Source organism: Chaetodon trifascialis, chromosome 24 (assembly GCF_039877785.1).
Source record: "Chaetodon trifascialis isolate fChaTrf1 chromosome 24, fChaTrf1.hap1, whole genome shotgun sequence".
Classification (NCBI taxonomy): Eukaryota; Metazoa; Chordata; class Actinopteri; order Chaetodontiformes; family Chaetodontidae; genus Chaetodon; species Chaetodon trifascialis.
Window position 1 is genome coordinate 13,249,344 of NC_092079.1, and position 20,628 is coordinate 13,269,971.

Below are 20,628 nucleotides of genomic sequence, written 5' to 3' on the forward strand. Positions count from 1 at the left end.
CACAACTCATGTGACCCTTGAATACTCTCTCACACGATAACAATTCATAAGCATAAAGTGTAGGATATCCTGTCTGCAGGAGCGAGAATCAGGATGACTGACAGCTGTGGAGCTGCGACAGTCATACATTTGCACTGGATCCAAGTGTTCGGATTAAAGGGCGTTAACAAGTCCGCTTTCCGCCTCTATTCTTGTACTTCCTTTTGAAAGTGGACACTATTTCCTACCAAAAAAACCAGCAACTATTGTTTCACATCTGCACAAAGAAAGGGAAAGCTAATTTTCAATAGCCTGCAGCCACTTCTCTCACTGACAGAGTGACTGACATAAGCTTATCTAATGAATCCAGGAGATTAGGAAGTTGACGTAAGCCTTTAAATATATTACAGCTATCATTATTCCTTTAAACATTATGTCGTGATGGTTATTCCAGCGGGAGTGGTCATCACTCAAAGACTGCCAGTGATTACGATTATTAACTGGGGAGGAGTGCTGTAGGAGGGGGACACGGAGGATAGTGGGGGGGGCAGCATGGCTCATAAAGCAGTGATCCTACCTCACAGCCATCAGCAGAATAACAAGCAGCTCTGGGGAAAGAGTAACAGCTACAGTGAGCAGAGAGTGCAGAAAAAGAAGAAGAAGAAGAAGAAGAAGAAATGAACTATATATTCAGATACATTGAGAATGACATTAGTTTGTGGGGTTACAGGTGACGTTAAAAAAAGACTAGCACGTCCGCTTTGTCGTATTTCCCCACAGTGAGGATGCTAACGTTGAATGAGTGAACGAGAGTGAAAGAAGACAAGTTTGAGGCATGAATCACTGCTCATAGCTCACAGTATGATAACCAGTCACATGTGCCTCATTCTGAAAAGCCTGGCTGCTTTAGAGCACACAGTGTGTCACTGTGCGTCTGAACACACAACTCGTGTTATGTGTATCCCAGCGAAGCATGAGTCACCGTGAGAGTCAAGGACAAAAGGTAAAGTAACACCTGGTTATCGGCGTGCTGGTGAGACTACAAATGTATAAGACAAAGGTGAGAAGATGAACAAGGAGCACTTTGAAATGTGCCGTTGTGGATCCACACGGACTGGAAAAACAGACCTGTGGGTTTGAACAGATCGGCCTCTGTCCACCAGCCCCTCCCCTCCCCTCCCCCAGCCTGTTTTCTCATTTCCCCCTTCAGCAAGCTTCTGGGGTGATCGCACTATGTGGAGACCTCGCTCCCAACACACACACACACACCTTCCCCCTCCTTCCCATATCCTCTTCCTGCTTCATTAGCATGCAGCCGGCTCGTTGGTATTCCAACAGCGCGCCGCGCTATGATTTGATTAATGGAATTTGACTTCCAGCGAGGATCCCTGAAACGGGTACGGCTTTTTGGAACAGCGAGGATGGGAGGGGAGGGAGGAGGGGGGTCCTGTGAGGGCGGAGATGCCTGGTGAGCTGAGGCAGAGTCCTGCCAATTAGACTCTGGAAGCCCGGTTTCCCTCGAACACCTGAGGATGAGTGTGGCTGTGATCGCATTCTCCACCTCACACGGAGGGAGAGCGATGGCAGGACGGCTACCGAAGAGGCGCAGCCAACTAGCATGGCACGTCAAACTGTCCGCGGACCAATTTGTTCCTTCTTTGCCTGGCAGGGCAACCCACACACCTGCGTGACACACAGCTTTGTGTTAGTGCGGCCATCTGAGCCGAGGCGCCAGTGGATGGTCCAGCCTCGGCCAAATGGGTCGAGCCGCGGAGCCAAATAAAAACTGACCAACCACACACTCGGTCGTGTGACAAGGTTGTTAAAAAAGAAAGCTTTCTCAGTCATGAACTTTGTTTTTCTGTTTGAGCAGATACTGTAAGCTCCATCAAACACAGTCAGTGGTTTCCGTACAGTTGTTAACGGTCGGATGATGCACAAAGTGACATATAAATGATCGGACACAGGCCTTCCAGCGAGTAGGAAGAGTCCTTCAGCTGCCTAGCCTGAAGCGTATTGGTGTTATAATACTAAATGTAGTGAAAGATCTTCACATTTTGCTATCACAGAATTCTGATTAATTAGGCCGGTTAAATCAACTTCAACTTAAAAATCTATTTACACAAAACGTCTCCTTTATGAGGAGAATCATGCAGGAGCCTCTTACTGTTATCAGAAATGTGAACGAATCAGTTGAAATTACTCACTCGGTCCCGTGCGAACGCTGCGTGCTGTCCTATAATTGGAGCTGCACCAATCAAAAGAACCAATTTTCCACATGAACGGCTGCTAATATGAGATTTGCAATTTTATAAATCATTTAAACGCTCAAAATTGACAGAGTGGAGGAGCCAAGCGTTGGGCAACTTTTGAGAGAAAAACTGAAGTTAAGCAGCTCAGCTCACTCGCTCCTAACTGTGGTTAAAACTAACATATAGTACGGCAGAGATGTAAAATACTGACAATAATTTGTGCTGGCAGAAAAAACAAAAATCACAATAAGCCAGTCTGATTCTTCTGATTTACCCAGCGAGAACCATTTAAGACACGCAGCCTCATTTGAAAGTCAATGACTGTGTACTGCACTGAATAATGTATGGAAACAGAACACACACATGCAAACATGTCAGCCTCTTTGCACTTCAATAAGTCATGTGGTGATGGAATATTATAACCAAGGCATGAACAAAAATGCACGGGCATCACTGCAATATCCACAGTTAAGACTGTTCTCTCAGGCATTGGTGTTTCGCTCGAGTGCGACTGAACACGGTCAGAAGGGGATAAAACGCTTGCAAATAAAGAAATCGGTGTCATCAGCTTGTTTTGTCTCAGCTTTTGGCAGGAAGTGGCATCCGCAGACAGAGCCGCCGCTCTGCCATCGCTGAAGAGCCAGGGGAATTTTTGGTGGAAGTATCTTGGACACCGGCGGAGGATTATTTGACACAGGAGGGGGGCAAAAAGCCAACTATGAGAGGAAACAACTCCAAATACCCTGCACCGTCTGTTAATGAAAAACCTCCGCCAATCCCAGCCCAATCCTCTGTTATATTCTGACAAATGGTGTTTAAGGCTGACTCACAAACACGCACACATACAAACAGTGTGTGTGAGTGTTTCAGCGGACACACTCCCACGTGCCTGCATCTGTTCCCGGCATCAGTGTAATTAGGCGACAGTGATCCAGAACTGCCCCACGCGTGGCACCCCTCGGCGTAAAAAGATTACCTTCATACGACGACGGCGAGGGCTTTCAAAGGCAACAATTTTTTTGTTTTTGAATATCAAATTAGAGGCCAGCCGGTGGCTTTGGCACAGTCATGGTGGGAGCAGAGGAGCGGGAAAGGCACTTGGCGGGAATGCCCATATGTTCCTCCCCAATTTGCTGTCACTCACTTGAAAGGCTTCAGAAACAGCACAGAAGCAGGGGAGAGTAACTCCCACCACCACTTACTTCCAAAGCCCCACCCTCTCCCCCCATCTTTGATTCCAGCCCTTTCGCTCTGTGTAACTTCTAGCTACAAGGGCACATTCCTGTCCGGGGGAACGCGAGCGAGTGGGGAACAAGTGATACGCCTGCGCCGACCCATCCTCAGAGAGTAGCCGGGAATCCATTAAAGATGGGGGGAGGAGGGCGAGGGCGCCGCAGAGGAGAGGTCAAGAACAAACGAGAGCGGGGGCAGCTGCTGCATTCATATCAGGACGGACACATGGGAGCAAAAAACGGGCACGATGAGGAAAAGGAGAGCGAGAAGGGGAAAGTGTGAAGGGGAGTGAGACAGAACGAGGCCGACGACGTGAGACTCAAAGTCCTTTAAACGGCAACAGGTGGCAGCGAGAGAGGGAGCGGCTACGGAGCACCGACAGAGATATACGGCGAGCAAGCAGGAGGGGGCCGTCAGTGACATGGGAGGGGCTGTTGTGGAACAGGAGCCTCCTCTTCTCATCTCCTCCGAGGCTCTCGACATATCCGCTGAGCCATCAGTCAGTCAGGCCTCTTCAGCACCTGTCTGCCGCCGCCTTCCTGAGGCCTGTCAGCCACGGCCATTTCACTGCTGACAGACTAATGCGCCTACACGAGCTGAGGCTCCGCACATGCAAGCCGGGGAGGAAGACGCACAAGAGGTGGGGGCGTGGAGGCGGACAGAAGGACAGGGGGTGGACATGAGTAGGGACGGTGGCAGAGGTTCATGGGTATTGTAGGATTTAGAGCCATATGACAAAATGACAAACAAAACGTGATTTCTAGAATAAAAAGCTGAAATATGTGTGATCGTCAAGGCTCTCTGCTGCCCTTTTTTCTTCTTCTTTGGTTTGTAAAGGACACTGGCAGGGCAGATGTTTCCCAGAGAGGGGGATGTGCTTTAACTTGCACACTGCACAACACATACCAACCCCGAGTCAAAGCAGATACACAGGAAACAGAATTATTGACCAAGCAGGATTTAGTCTTACCCGTGCCTGTGGGATCCCCGGGAGCGTCCGGAGTAGTAGGAATAGCCCGAGTAGGTGGACTCTGTGTCCATGGCGATGCAGTCCTTCCCAGGCAGCTGGGCCTCGGGGGCGAGGGGGGCAACTCGGAGGCTGCTCGGCTCGACCGCTGGCAGACGCTTGTTGCGCTAGAGGCGATCAATCGGCTCGCTCAAGAGGCTGACGGAGGTGGCGAGCTGTCGGCAGTCAGGCTTGAAAGCGACCCTGGGGGCGCCCGGTGAGGAAACATTAACCTGGAGGGAAGGCAGACAGGAAATTTGAATTGAAAATGTGAAAAATCTGGGAAACCTGCCCAGATTTGACTGTTAGAGGCAGGAGGAGCCAACTGTCTGAAATGGAATGAAGAGCAGTCATTAAAGGCTTTTTCATCACATCGATTTCTATGTGTTTGCGCCCCTCATGCATAAATGCTCAGGTGTGCTTGTGTTTATCTGCAGCTGCATCACAATCAGTATGTTCCAGCTACTAACGTGCAGTGACAACACTCGGCGTCACAGGCAGCTCTCAGGAGGTTACAGCTGAGCGTTCCAGATGAAAGAAACACAGCGACCGAGAAACAGCAATTTGCTCTTATTCCCACACGGCTGACAACTGCTGTTCAGAGGCCGCTTCAAGTCTCTGACACACAGCAAACAATTTAAGGCCGACACTGACGAGCTTTGAGATGACGAGCGCAGCCGGAGTCTGGTGGAGATAAAAGGTGCTTTTTCACGGGAGAAGTTCAATAAGATGCAGGTGCTGCCAGTTTGGGAGTCTCAGGGAGTCGTGACAGCAGACTGAAGTCAGGAGAAAGAAGGTCCTCGTTCACTACAAGTCATTACTTTTAATAAACGGGTGACTATCAGCGTACTGCACGGTGAGTTTTCGTGTGGCCTGGACATGCTTCATTTGAAGATGATGGAGCTTTTAGTACCAGCACTATGACAAAAAAATGCTCTTAATAACACTGATTATTAGCATTTTTAGCTACTGTCCACACATTCAAAGGCTCATATCGTGTAGAAATGAATGAAATGAGTTGACTCCTGGATCAGTTTATAAACCCTGGACTTGTTATCTGTAAATCTAAACACTTTACTACACTAACAGGCAGATGAGGGCAAGTAGTTTTTTAATCCTGCATAGTTTCTGCAGCACTTCCTGTCGAGGCTAAACCGTACCATCCAACATACACACAGTATGTATAAATACATCAAAACAGTTAATTATGGCGTCAACATGATGCACCAAACCAACTTCTGCTAAAAGCATGCAACTTTAGTTTACGTGAACTTTACTCAAAGTCTTTCCAGCTGGGCAGATGCTTTTATCCTGAAGGATGGGAATGAGCTGGACGTCCATTAGGTAATTTCCAGTAAATCAAGCTGCATTCTTTCCCTAAGAGGGTCGACGTGCAGTAAAAAAGCTGGTGGCAGCGTGTGCAGATGCATCAAATAGTTTGCAATACCAAAGACTCAGTAAAAGCCCGCAGGCTGATGCCACGCACGGCCCCTGGGCAGGTGGATGGTTTAAAGACTGCAATAAGGGACGTGGTGGATGATCAGAGGGCGTTTATTGAGTGCGTCTGATTTGGTGTGGTCAGAGTGAGTGAGCAAAGAGGGAGGCGTCTCAATGAGATAAATTTGGCTCCAAAGATTCAGATTAAAAGCACACATCTGAGTGCCTGCACAAGGCGAGCGAGAGAGAGAGAAAAGTGAGTCATGAGTAGCTCGAGGCATGCCATAAACACACTCGTGTATCACACCTGCATGACACACACCGACACTCACTCACTGCTCCTCAAACAGCTCTAGGTGAGATGAAAAACACGAGGCGTGAAATACACAGGTAGTTAAACCTTAACTCAAAAAGACCTAAATCATATTTATGCTTTGAGAACACTCACTTCTCTGTGCATGTGCACTCTGAGCCAGCCGCCCACACTTGGCATTGAACAGCCATGAACCGAACACGGAGAGGAGCCGCCACTAAATCAGAGCTGATATTAACCAGAGGGCTCTCTCCAACAACACTCTGAGGTTAAGTGGCACCATGTTTGGGATTAAAGTTATATATCAGCAGTATTTTAAGTGAAGCATGAACACATTTCTTTTTTGTAATATCTGCATCCATCATCCAGAGTGCTTCAAACGCCTCCCTATCTCCTCTGTCATACCGCCACTCCGCCCCGCCGCAGTCTGAGGCTGCAGAACGCCTCCGATCGAAACTTGCCCTGAAACTCTCAGGAGAGGTTTCCAGCACAAACACAAAGATTTATGGCTGATTTATGGCTCCAGTCGCCTTAGAGCTGGTGAGAAACTGAAGCAAAGATATCCCTGATTTCCACATTCACAACTCCAGGAAAGAAGAGTCACTTAGCCAGATTTAGTGCACAAAGCACAATCCTTATCTGCCACTCGGAGGGGAGCACAAATCACCGGGTCCTAAAATACTCTGTGGCACAAAACATGCAGCCTGACCCAGTTCTGAGGAGCGTGGTGTCGGCGCATCTGTGTTGTGTGTGGATGTGTGTGTTGTACGCATGCTTGCGTGACTGTCACACACTCCTGCAAATGCTTTGAAGGTTGTGCAACTGCATATTTGGATGTGCTCGTTCTGCAAATCATTTTTAAATGTCTGAATCATCCTCGCATGGTGACAAATCCTCCCTCGACTGGTTCTCCTCAGTCCCGCTGCCAGCCAGCTGCTTCGCTGATCCCACTGAATACTTCAGTGAAGCAGGGGTTTCCAACAGCCTTTGTAACCAGAAGAAACGCTTCGATCCTCTTGATCTACAAATGCCTCCAACAGATAACCTTCTTTTCATTTATACTTATTTCGGTAATTCGGATGTGGGCCCATCCCAAACCTTAAAGCAGGGGTCTCAAACTCCCATTACCCAGAGTGCACGGGTCATGTCGCTCTGCAGTGCAGGCTTACTCGGTAGAAAATACCATGTTTCATCTTGCTGAGGGAAACGTTCCACATTTTGGGATAAATGCATGTGAACATTTAGCATTCAGACATGAGAGCGATATCTTTCTTCTCATCTAACTTTCAGCAAGAAAGTGAGTTAAAAACAACTGAAAAGCCATTTTTATGCTTGGATTCTGTGGCTTTTGACTTAAAAACAACAATAAATCATTAACAGTGGGGCGTCATATAAAACTGTGCTGTGGGCCTGGTGGTCTGGGGGGGTTCATTCTCTCAATTGAGTAATAACTGCCAAGCAAGCTGAACACAAGCACAAAGGCATTTCCATCACCTGTTGTAATCCTCTTAAAGGCGAGGGCACGCAGCTAAATCAGGGATTAATAGGGTTAAATGAGTGCGTGGTCCAGGTTCAGTCAGAGTGCAGCCGCCAGTACAGACAGCAGCGAGGTTAAAAGCTGATCGATTACTTCCTGCTTCAGCGTCTTTCCGCACAAAATGCAGGACTCACTGCGTCCACACGTCCTCTCCGTTTACGCTGAGCAAACTGTGCAGCGTCGTCCTGCACATGTACTACACCCACCCAGCGAGAGGCCGGGCTCCGAGGTCCACGCCGCAGTGAAACAGGATATGTGGCTGTCCTCACATGTGGTTTCTGTCTTTTCCACGGCAGAGAAAATTGGTAAGTGGAACCACTTCAAGTTTGCAAAGAGAGTCCGAGGCTGAAACAGGAATCCCCCGCTTTGGAGGGGAGGGAGCCCTGCTAGATTCTTCACAGTAATCCAAGACCCCCGCTGAGCTGCCGGCTTGTCTGTTTGTCCTGGCAAACGCTGGCAACGAGGGCCGAGAGAGGAGGAAGAGCGACATCGTAGCAGCGATCAAACATGGAGGGTATGATCTCTCACAGGGCCGTTTTATTCACTTTGTGAACACATGAGTCATTGTTCAGGAAAACTTGATGTAACACAACACCTGGGCCTTTTACTACAAAGCTCAAATTCTCCAACAAAACACTAAAAAGAGTCCTACGAGAAATGAATAAAATACAGCAAAGCTAACAGGTGTAACAACCTGAGCGGAGGCTGAAGGGACGGCGACACAACAAACATCCAGCGGCCTGAACTGGGATCGCAAACACACAACCTTACGTAAACAGCCCAAGAAAATACTTTCATCTGTGAGCGCAGAGCTGGAGCAAAGTTGCACTGGGGCCACGAGACATCTGCTGTCGGCTGCCACAAACAAATCAGTGCTGCCCGGCTGCACCTTTCACATCACGTCCAGTGAAAGCATCAGCGTGCCGCGTGGCCACATTCAATTATCAACGGCTCCAGTGAATTCATGGACGCCGTGACACCCCGACTGTGGCAGCATGAAGTGTAACAACTCAAACATCATTACTCTCAATATTTTCATTTTCACACAGACACGACCCACTCTATGTAGAAAATAGACGTTATCACACCACATATTACATGTTAATATGCTGGAAGCACCAAGTCCATCAGGCCGGCAGGTAACGTCATTCTGTCATCCTGAGTCATCATTTAATAATGACACGATCAAACAAATACCTGATTATGAGCATGATTAGCGGAGCCACAAATAATGTTGAAACAAGGTCCAAACGGGACAAAAACAGGCATCTTGTACTGTAAAATTAATGCGGGACAGTGATAGATCCACACACTGATGCACCTAAATGCCACCCACGTCACAAACAACAGAGACAGTTGAAGAAGAGGGTCTTGGTCTGATGTTTGCTTTCACACCAGCTCGAAGGACCTGGACAAAACCAGCAAACACAGACGGATTTATTTAAAAAACCTGATTGTAAGGACTCGTTACAGTAATTTATGAGGCTGACCTTTCTGAAGCTGTTGAAGCACATGGCTGACACTCTACCTCCTGCACTTACCGGCCCCATAACACACTGACGAAGACTCCAATATTCAATGAATGAGCAGGAGTCAGCGAGGAGCAGGGGGCAGACTTCCAGTTTCCATGTGTCCAAGCGGAAAATTAAGCATCTAATGAACCAGATAAGATGATCCGTCATGTTTTCATTGGAAACCTCCTTTCAGGCGAGCCGTTCATCCGTTCTTCCTTTTTTGCAGAGTAGCAGAGCAAAGACCCCTGCAGCTCATTCACACTCTGCTGTGATTAATCCTGAAAGCCCACCGCCTTTTATGGCACGTCTTTGACTCCTGCGCCATTCCAGCACTAGTTCTGACACCCATCTGCTACAGAAACAACAGCGAGAAACATAATAACCCACAGCGAAGAAGAGTTCAGGTTTCTCCTCATCGGGGCTGAATTTGCATGCAACATGTGGTCTTGGAGAAACGCCAGTTTGAGCAAAGATGCTATTTAAAGCTCATCGGTGCTTAGAGCTCATGGTGTATATGACTTATGTTTACTCAGTGGAAAAGCTCTCCTACATGCAAAACGGGGGATTAACATAATTACCAAATGACTTATTCTGGATAACCAGGCGGTGGGATTTCGCTGCACTTTTGACATAATCTGTTCACCATATCTGCTTCTGTGACTCACAAAAATGAAATTAGCCTGCTCTGTTCCCTCCAGCCGTCAGCGTGGAGCTCAAACGTCTGATTCGCTGACGCTTCTCCCCATCACCTCATCCACGACGCCCTCGTAGCTCTGCCTCTATTATCACCGTGATAACACGTCTCCTCGCACCATAATAAGAGGCGACCAGCTCCCGCAACATAATGACTTCACTTCAGCTCGAGTGAAGGTAACCCTGTGACGGCTGCAGTCATGAGACATGCCGGGACATGAAGGCCAGTCACTCTGGAAGTCTGGCCCGGTCACATGCTCTCTCTGTTGCTGTCCATGATGGAGTAAATTAGGGTCATTAATTCTGTGGAATTCAATCAACATTCTCGAGTGACACTGAAATTAACCCCTACGGTGTCCTGGAAGACGTGACTGAGGCACATGGACGCAGAGACACTGTGACAGGGGAACAACAACAGATTCAAATCCAGTCTCTGTGAGCGTTTAAAGAGGCTGGACTGCGCTTTCACTTTCCTTCAGCATGTCTGACGAACACTGACTCCACACCTCACGCTTGATTCACGCTGTTAGCCTCTACCTGTTGCATCTTTGTGCTGGAGTTACTAGGCAACCACAATGAGCTGACCTGAGTGGTCAGTCAATAAACCAGCTGTGGATGATTGCATTAGCTGGAGTGAGGTGGTCTAGCTGTTATGAACCAGGGTTTTCAAAGTTTTGGAGGATTAAAAGCTGCCGAATTATCGACCAGCAGCTCCTGTTCGCAGTGTGCTGATGGACGTACGGACAGCCATCACTGGGTTACTTTGACACTGAAGAAAACTTAAAAATGTGATGATTCTCAGGCAAGTTCTGTAATTATGAGGTGCGTCTTTTTCGCTATGACTTCGATGAAAGTCACACTGAATAGAAACACATGTGCATTGTCTCTGGTCTGGTCTGGTCAGATTTGACGGACCTTTCATGATAATGATGTAAACGACAGAAGGACTGCTCTGATGTTCACTCTGAGATTAAAACAAGGTTTCTAACAAACTTATTTCACTAAACTAACACCTAAATGAGGATTATAGCTTCGTTCTTTCCCAAGAGGAGTGCTGGATGTTCTGCTCTTATTCCATCACTGCTGCTAATTGAAATGTAATTGAAGTGAACTGAACTGTAAATACCAAAACAAGGCTGTTAATTAGCAGACTAAGATGCCGTTGCTTTCTTCTTCTCTCCTCTACTTTGGCAGCAGAAACAGCTGACTTTACTTAAACATGATGTCATTCATGATGGTTGTTTATCATGTGACAAAACAAGCACAGAGGAAAATTGCTGAATTATATTTAAATAACACATTATATTCCACGCTCACTCTGGACTATTGATTGGAGCTCCATGAAAAAAGGTCACTCCTATTTATAGCCATGCTTTTAGCATTTGGACAATACTCCGGGTGTTTCTGTAGCTTCTTATTCTAATGTATGGTTACACTGAAAACAAACCAGAAGCTCAGACGTCCAACAACGACCCTGGAATCTGTACATTAAATGCTTTCAATTACTATTAACAATCATGGCGACCACACACCTCACATCCGAGAGCTCTGAACAGGTGTCGTCACTGCGATCGTGCTCTCTGCAGCTTTTTCTGGGGCTGAAAGTGAAGACGAATCACACAACTCTCAAATGTTGATCTCCTCCAGAACATACAAGACCTCCTGATAATGAGGGTCTTGCAAAATTTATGGAGAAGATGAAAAAGTTGTCATCATTCGGCACGGCTCTGAGCTCTGGGATGTAGGCTGATGTCGGTCTATGTCACCAGGCAGCCTTTGCATAGTGTCACTTGTCTACTACACAGCAACAACATGTGGACAATACACCTCGATATGACTCTGATGGCTAAATTAAGAGCAGTCTGTTTATCATATTTGTGCACTTCAGAAGCGATTAAGTTAACAACTAAATCATCAGCTGAAACTATGACTAGAGAAAGTCTTTGCTTTTTGCTTAGCATAAGTTGACAACCTATAATGAATAGACTGATTATTTTGACAGTTGATTAATAGTAATATTTCTGGTAAAATGTGAAATTTGCTTTTCTTCTATGTTTCATATCATGGGCTCTTTCTACGTGTTTTTCCTGACATTTCAGCAGCAGACCAAATGACTAATTGCTCAGAAAATGGATCAAATTATAAAGAAAATAATCCTTGGCCCAACAAGTCACCATACTGTTTTTATACAATTGTTTAAATAAAGTTTCTTCCCTCAGACGTCACACATGGGTCAAATTCAAATCAGTTAACGGTCAAGAGCGCGTGCCACAGCAGCACCTGCTTAGCATTTCTGACCAATATTACTGACCATGGGGGTCACTGGCTTTTTAATTCATTTTAATTTAAGTCAAATCCTGCGGAAAATAAGACAGTCAGGCCAAAAGGAAAGGTCGTGTTGTAATAATTTAAGCAAAGTCTACGAGAAGAATAAACGTCTCGCGTTATCACTTATCTGCCTGGCGGAGCTCCAGAGCAGGTTTACCCGCCCAGCCCCTACCTGTGACCCGGCAGGCTGGCGGACCTGGAGGCAGGAAACTCCCTGGTTTCGCCGTGGCCTCGAAAGCCCCCCCTCTTGGTCTCCCTTACCTCAACAGCCTATTCGTGCGACTACTTGAAAGCCAAAAGCACCGCAAACCGGTGGTTTCAAACGTGGTTTGGTACGCTTTTTTGGCTTCCTGGTTGCTTTCAGATGCCGGGGGGGCTGCTACCGTGTATCCGTCCGCGTCAACTCTACCGCCGCAGGTTACAGTTTACAGCTGAGCTGCGGTGCACCAGCCGGGGTAATGCGGATCAAGTCAACCGTGTGAAACAGAGTTGACTTTTTACAAGGTCTCACAGTGGCTCGGGAAGTTTCTGGTGGTGAAAGGCGCCGTGGAAATGTACATTTGACCACAGTGACACTGCAACAAACTCGAAAGTAGAGCGAAAAATTGACAAATGCGGCTCACTTCCCTGGTGTGGGGCTGTGCGCGGCTCTGACCGCAGTTTCAGGGCATTCACATGAAGTTGAAAGCGTTCCCTTTCATACAGGTAGGCAAGACAGCAAGGGCGTGTTCCCAAGTCTTTCCCTCAAAACACACGTCCAGCCTAACATCTGAGCAACAGCCTTTGTTCCGTGTGTGTACAAACAGGTAGACACGGTACTGTGGATTTTTGTAGCCTTAACGAATGAAGGCAGGACGTTAAAGCCTGTCAGGCACAGCTCCACACACTACTGAGCCCGCACACTAACATCTGCAGAATACGTATGACCGACACTATCTGCCGCGTTATTAAGACATAACTCACCCTTTGTCGGCGGAGATATCATTCCCCGTGGTTGATAATTTATCCAGAGGTTATAAAATACTTTGCCCCACAGCACACGGTAGGCTACAGTAGGAAGCAGCCCTTGGTAACCGTAGGAATCACCCTGGCAGTCAGGAATTTCACAGGGGGCAGTGCTTCTCGGCAAATGGGGTGTAGTACGCAAACATGGCGCTAGGGGGGCGTCTTCAACTGGAGAGCCCCCAGTTTGCCACAGCCAGTGTTCCAACCTACAAAACACGAAGAAGAAGTGACCCGCTGTGTCTCCAGGTGGATTATTCCAGATGTGCTGTGTACAGGAGTGGGGATTATTCTGGTGGTTCTCAAAGTGGGCGCCCAGTGAGAAGTGGTTTAAATTATCTGGACCATGATGAGCTTCCAAACTAATTAGGTCACAAAATCATCCCACATTTATATGTTGTAAACTCAAATTAAAAGGTTTACAGTGTAAAAACTGACCACCTGTAGTAGGTATTCCAAACCACAAGGGGGCAGCACATCATCAGAGGAAACGCTAACTGCTACTCTCTACACTCATAGCTGTAGCCGCTATCTAACGCTAGCTAGCTGCTATTAGCTATTTAGTTAGCTCAGTTAGCGTTTCCTCTGATGATGCGCTGCCCCCTTGTGGTTTGCTAACTGCCTCGTAACTTATAGTATAACTCATAGACAGTATAGCCGGCCCTCGCCTGTAGTTTCAGCTGGCAGATGTAAGCAAGCAGCTAGTTTGATACTTTCACATGCCCTCTTAGCATTTTTAGTCTAATAAATAAACAAAATAAACTTGCAGCCACTGGCTGCACAGCTGAGCTAACTAACTTGCTAACAGCAGCTAGCTAGCGCTAGATAGCTACAGCTAAGAATATAGAGAGAAGCAGTATTTTGCTTTTTTATTTGACTAAAAATGCGAAGAGAGCTTGTGAAATTAGCTAACTAGTTGCCTGTTTACATCTGCCAGCTGAAACTACAGGCGAGGCCTGGCTATACTGTCTATAAATTATACTATAAGTTACGAGGCAGGGCATGCTCAAGCTAGCTGGTTAGCATGCTAGCTTTAGTAGATAACTGCAACACAATAAACTGACTGCAAAACTCATTTCTTCACATTTACATTCATTTCACATTTGGTACGCATTTGATCATTTTAATTTTCACTCCCCATTTGTAAAAAAAAATTCAGAAGAATGAGGGTTCAAGTTACAGTATTCATAATTAAAACTTAAATTGATTACCTCTGCCTTCTTGGAGGTCAGCCTGTGGAAAGTCCACAAAAAAACGGCACATTTTACCCATAAACCACCACGTTCCTCTCGTCATTTTCTTTTCTTGATATCACACATGTTGACACTGATCAATAACATGATTGATGCCATGGAAACAAGCTGGAACAGCATCTGTTCTGTCTCCAAAGAAGGAACTGAAAACATTATGTGGACAGGAGCAGTTTTAGGGAGTTTTTATATATTAAACTCACAGAGTTCGGCTTTTTTTAATGTTTAGACAAGAGCAAAAGCAGCAGTCCCTATTCTCCTTCCACGCACTCGCTGGCAGTGTTTGTGTCACAGCTCATGGAGTTGAAAAAGGTAAACAGTTGAATGATAGCAATCTGGTCTGGACACAGTCAATGAACAGGACACAATGAAGTCACTGAGGCCTTGAAGTAGCTCTTCAAAGGAAATATAAACAATCTTCTCTGTCAGATAATTTCTGGAATATTTGATATTCTGCGCTGACCTTCCCCTGCTGCTAAAACCACCATAACTCACTAAACACGCATTGAGTGTTACACAAAGAGCTTCGGGCACTGAGGTGAAACACAGGAATGTTTTATTTGCAGAGTGTCTCACGAGGAAGAGACTTTGTCACTTTGTTCAGTTTAATAGTAGATTAAAATGTCTGTTCAAAGGAGTGGCTTTCAACCTGGGGTTCAGGACGCCCCTAAGGGTGTGAGGCGTTGATTTGAACAGAGCGGCGGGGATGACGTCCCTTTGTAGGCTAACCTGGATGTTAGCATGGCGTTGGTCCCTGTGACAAAAGGCCCCTGGGACTTAAAATAAACTGTGTACTTACACACTTTTATCAGCATGATAATATTCACAAGTGCACACACGTCACTGCCCCTCATACAAACATCCAAACACACGCACACACACCGCCCCTCAACCCATACCAGGATCTCATTCAATAACTGACATTTCATATGCATACAAACTGTTTATATAGTCGGCTATTTCCATTCTTCCCTTATTATTACCTATTGATTACTTATGTTTCAATATCTATTATCATTATACTTTACTACTATACACACAGCCTACATGTAAAAACACATGCCGTATTTAACACACTTCCACTAACATTTAAACCAATAATTAAATTAAACTCATTTAAATCACAGTAACTGCATGATGTCTGTTATTATAATGATTATTATGTCTACTATTAAATCCTTGTTTGTTTAATTTGTAGGTTTTAGCTGTTGCACTCAATAATAAAACAACAACAAAAAGCCTGTTAAAGGTTGCATGTTTGTAAGAATGCTGTTTCTTTACATTTAGACATGATTTATAATTCCTACACTACGGCCCCTTTAACCTCTATAAGTACATCTGATTAACTTGAGGTTACACAAAATCAATCACAGCACACATCCCCACCGACTGATTTCACATCTCTCTGTTATTTCTGCAATCGTCCTCTATCGTGTCAAGAGACAAAGGTGGCTCTCAGGCCGGCTCATTCAGGTCTAAACACACAGGAAAGTTCAAACCACAAGGCAACAGATGCCTCCAGCAATTACACGGCTTTGTATGAATCAATAGTTTGTCCTCCTCTGAACTGCATGCTTACTCTAACACACACACCACACACCCTTAGATATATCTCATCCCCTCCAGAACACAATGGAGGTCATGACTGGGACACGACCCCTTTCCCTCCCCATGGAGAGCCAAATAAACAGCAGTGCAGTGTCAAAGATGGGGGATGGGAGATGGGCAGGGGTAAGTTTAATTCTCCTTTAGTGACTTTATGTATTCGACTTTTATGAAACAAAGACCATGAACAGTATCAACGTTTACTTTAATAAGATTTCAGAATTCAGCAGTTAAATTAATCATTTAAAAATGACTTCTCATACAGGCTACTGTTTTCTTTTTTAATTATAGTTTAGCTTCATTTTCTATGGATAAACATCTCTTCCATGCTGATTCTCTCCCAGGATATCTGTATCAGCAGCTTTCAAGCATCCTAGTTTAACATTAGTGCGCCACCATGTGGCACTTCTCCGCCATCACATGACCCGAGCTTCAAAATGCTCATCAAAACATTTTAGATAAATGACTAATGAATGGTTTCTAAATATGTTTTGTTTTTGTTTTTTACACTTTGAGTATTTTAAAATGAATAATAAATCCGCCTCTTGACTTAAATCACAGTTTTTTGTGTTCTTCTTGTGTCAATCTGCTTGTTTGTTCAGAAATAATTTTGCAATTTTAAAAGTAAAATAATAATAATACTATGATGAAATGACTAATTAAAACTATTTTTAGAATAATAATATATCATCTATACCACATAAGAGAAGACCTCCATGTCCGGATGTGTGAATCAATCAGCTGCAGTGAAAGCGGTGAAATCAGATTACGCAGCTGACTGGGAGCGCGAGGCACCCTCGTAGGCACGCGCGTCGTGTGACGGCGAGCAGCAGCAGCACGTGCTGTCACTTTTTCATGTTTATTCAAAGTGGGAAGCGCGCGCGCAGATGGCCCCTATTGAGAAGGCGAGGTAGGGGCCCCTGAGATCAATTCAATTTGGTGTCCGGAAGATGGATGGATTCCTCCCCAAAGACACGGAGTTTATGAGTTTAGAGAGGTTTTTGGTAAATAGAGGAGAAAAATGAAAGCGCATTAAAATGAAGACGAAGTGGGAAGAGATGCAGTTTATGAGACCGCACGCATGCACACACATCCAGAGACTCTGTCTGCAGCGGGATGAGCGAGAGCTTTTTCAGGGCGTCTTCACAGTCAGCCAGATGAGACTCTCTGTTCAGGGGCCAATTACGCTCAGTGTGTGACAAATTAGCTTTAAAGGCCCAACCCGCATTTTTCCAGAGTGGGTATATTTACTGTATGCAATGGTTAAGAGTGGGCCATGGAGACGGAATGACATGAAAAAATATGTATAAGCTGTAATTTATAGGTTTCATTTTATCATTTCATCTCCAGCACTTTAAAGAAAAAATACCATGATGCAATAAAAGCTACAAATGCACATACGCTGACATCAATAGTAATTGTAAAGTCGAGACAAAAATAGTGACAAATAACCAAGGCTGCATCACCAAAATGGGGAAATGGCCCCTGACCTTCAGGGGCCCTGAGGCCTTAAGTTGATGAGCTCTTAACTGCAAACCTGTGTAGTACAAATATGCATCACTAAAGTAGTGAAATGATAAGGGGCCTTCAGCTCTTGCATTTTTAGCTAGTTCCTAGGGGCCCACGGCTAGCAGGCTGAACAGGCCCCTGGAAGTGATGTGGGGAGACAATAAAAATGCATTTTAAAATGCACCTGAATTGTAAAGTAAGATTGGTGTAAAATTCACCGCTTCCAGCTTCTCAAATGTGAGTATTTTCTGATTTTCTTTGACTTTTATGAGAGTAAGCTCTTCGGTTTTTCTGTCTCTGGGAACTGAAAAACTCACGGGTTCATGGAGAAAATAATCTGCAGATTAGCCGATTGTGAAAACAGTCATTAATTGCAGTCCTAATGGACCATTCTGCTCTGCAATAATGATAAAATGAGAGAATTAAGATCAAGACGGGGCAGCGATGAGCAAATAATTCATTTTTCAGCCATAATAACAGAGGATTAAAGTTGAGATAATTCTTCCTTAATGTCTTTATGATTCAGTAATTATAAATCTGCATCTTGGCTGTGTGTGTGTGTGTGTGTGTGTGTGTGTGTGTGTGTGTGTGTGTGTGTGTGTGTGTGTGTGTGTGTGCCCTCTGAGACTCCAAAAAGGGACAGCAGGATGTTGAATAAACTCCTCTTCTGACTCACGCTGACTCACAACCAATGAGGCGTCCACAACAAAGGCCCGAACAATTGGATTTAAAAGATCTTAACCAAATTGAAACCCAATGAATATCCGCGTTTTAACTCGCCAGATTGGGCCGTGTGCCGGGGCCTAATGCATGCACACACACCTCACGACAGGCCGGCGGTACAGATGGTCCGAGCGTGAGCCTGAATGAGAGGGGGACCATCCGCGGCTGCTGACGCATTGTTGGGGGACGTCGTCTTCAATACAGCACTTAATGAGAACAGACTGACTCTTTCTCCCTCCCATCCCCTCCCCTTCTCCTTCCTCTGTCCATTCTATCCCCCCCCCCCCCCCCCGATTCTCCACTTCTCCTCTCCTCTGCCCATTTCCATCTGTTTGGAGACAAAAGGCCACGAGCCAGCTCGAGCCCCGGGACCCTGCTGGTGAAGTAGGCAGGGATAATACGGCCCATCCCGGGGGCTGCATTTCAACACATGGACCAGGCTTTGTACTTCTGCACACGAGCACCCTTCATGCTGCACACACACACCCTCACAGGGACGTGCATGCTTCACGCACTCCCACAAACACACACCTCGATGAGAGAGGGAGGAAGGGGGGGCAGAGATGCAATATTGACGGGGGAGTTCTCGCCTTGAACATGAACACTTCCATAATACCCGACGACATGGAGAATAAAAGAGAGGGCGAAAAAACGAGGCAGCACAAAAAGCCCAAATGTTGTTCCTCGCACTGCGAACATATGGCTGTTTGTTGTCATACTCTTTCTGTCCAATTTACACAGAGCTAGTGAGCTCTCAGAATGAGATGGGTGTGTGTCGAGCGCCGTGTGTGTGTGTCTGTGTGTCTCCTCCTGGCTTTGAGTATACCTGAATGATGATGAGGAGAAGGATGTCCAAACATTGATAATGGCCGCTGTATAATCCCCTGCTGTCTGCACACACCTCCTGACATATGGTCACTCCGCGGCCTCCACCATTACATAAGCCCACAGTGCAAGGAGGGTGGGGGGTTGTGGTGAAACGTGGTACTTTCTCACACACACACACACACACACACACACACACACAGGCGTGCACCGGCCACACTGTCAGCCAGGCTGTTCAGTGCCCTCAGCAGTTTGGGCTTCGCCTGTCACTTTCCTCTCCCCTGCCCCTTCTGGGGGTTTGTAAAGAATAAATTGAAGAGGACTGATGCTGCGGAAGCTTTTGGGATGAGGAGCACAAATGGCCTTGTAGTGCTTCACGGCGACGTGCAGATGGACTCCTCCATTCAATAAGCTTGAGCAGAAGTCTATCTCCACGCCATGCCAGAATCGCAGAGCTTGTTTTGTGTTCTGAAGAGGACAATCTGTTGATGCAACATATTGGCGTTCTTTTCTTTCTTTTTGTTTTGGTAAAAGCCTCGACGGGGCTGTCTGAAATATTGGGCCAGTCACGTTTCAATGTTCTAATGAAAATCAAATGATTAGCAAACATTTGAAGTGATGCGGGCTGACGCCGGTGCCAGCTTCGGGTTTATTTTGCGGCTCCTGTGATGGTTCTTCTGCTGGGAGACATGTTTCTGTTACTGTGCTATCAGACGGCGCGCCAAGTGAGTCGTCGAGGCGGCGCCGCTGCATGTAAAGTCGAGCGAAAGAGGCGAGAAGAAGAAGCAGAGTTTCTGCTGAGGCCTGAGAGCAGACCGATGCTGAACTGGCTCCTCTTGTTTCTGCTCTTCTTTTACCTCTGCTTTTGGTCTCCACCCACACTAATATTTGTGTTCACCAGCTAGCCTGTAACTGTGTCTGCCTGCCGTTTGCTGCTGAGCAGGTGGTGCACGGTGGGTTTTCAGAGCTGTCTTTGCAGGAAACAGTCAAAAAACGACACCATGAGAGCGATGAGGGTGAAACAAAACAGTAAGACTGCAGCTGAACAACGAGCTGAAACTCACTTTGAATCTCCATAAAGCAGGTTCAGGTGAATTTGAGCCTTTGCTATTATAAAAATAGCAATTATACACACTGTATGTGGCTTTTGCTAATGTTAGCCAGCAGCTACTGGTCATACCAGACCAACTGGTGCTGTAGCAGCAAAACCCCTGAGTCACTGAAATATAGCAAAGGTGTGTTGTGTCGCTAATGAATTGAACTTTTCATTCCTAAGAAGAGGAACGTGTTATTTCTTCTTCCAAAAGTTACAGTCTCGCTTTAAGTTGATCTCCAAAATGTGAGCCTGACAAGTAAAAGCAGCCTTGTCAGCGTACAAAGTTTGTGTGGGCGCAGCGAAGGTAGAAGAAGAGAGTCGGCCAG

At 46.0% G+C, this 20,628-nt stretch overlaps 1 protein-coding gene across 2 annotated transcripts in view; it reads right to left on the minus strand.

Annotated features, from left to right (window-relative positions):
- Nucleotides 1-13,388, minus strand: part of LOC139352018 (vang-like protein 1) — a 38,892-nt gene extending 25,504 nt beyond the window's left edge. The window contains exons 1-2 of one of the 2 annotated variants that reach the window (XM_070994032.1): nucleotides 13,256-13,388; nucleotides 4,435-4,703 (exon numbers count right to left, since the gene is read on the minus strand). In XM_070994032.1, the coding sequence (XP_070850133.1) occupies nucleotides 4,435-4,505 (71 nt within the window). In that variant the 5' untranslated portion in view covers nucleotides 4,506-4,703; nucleotides 13,256-13,388. The remainder of the gene's footprint in view (nucleotides 1-4,434; nucleotides 4,704-13,255) is intronic. The other variant, XM_070994033.1, reaches the window with a different exon arrangement.
- Between the last annotated feature and the right edge of the window lie 7,240 nt (nucleotides 13,389-20,628).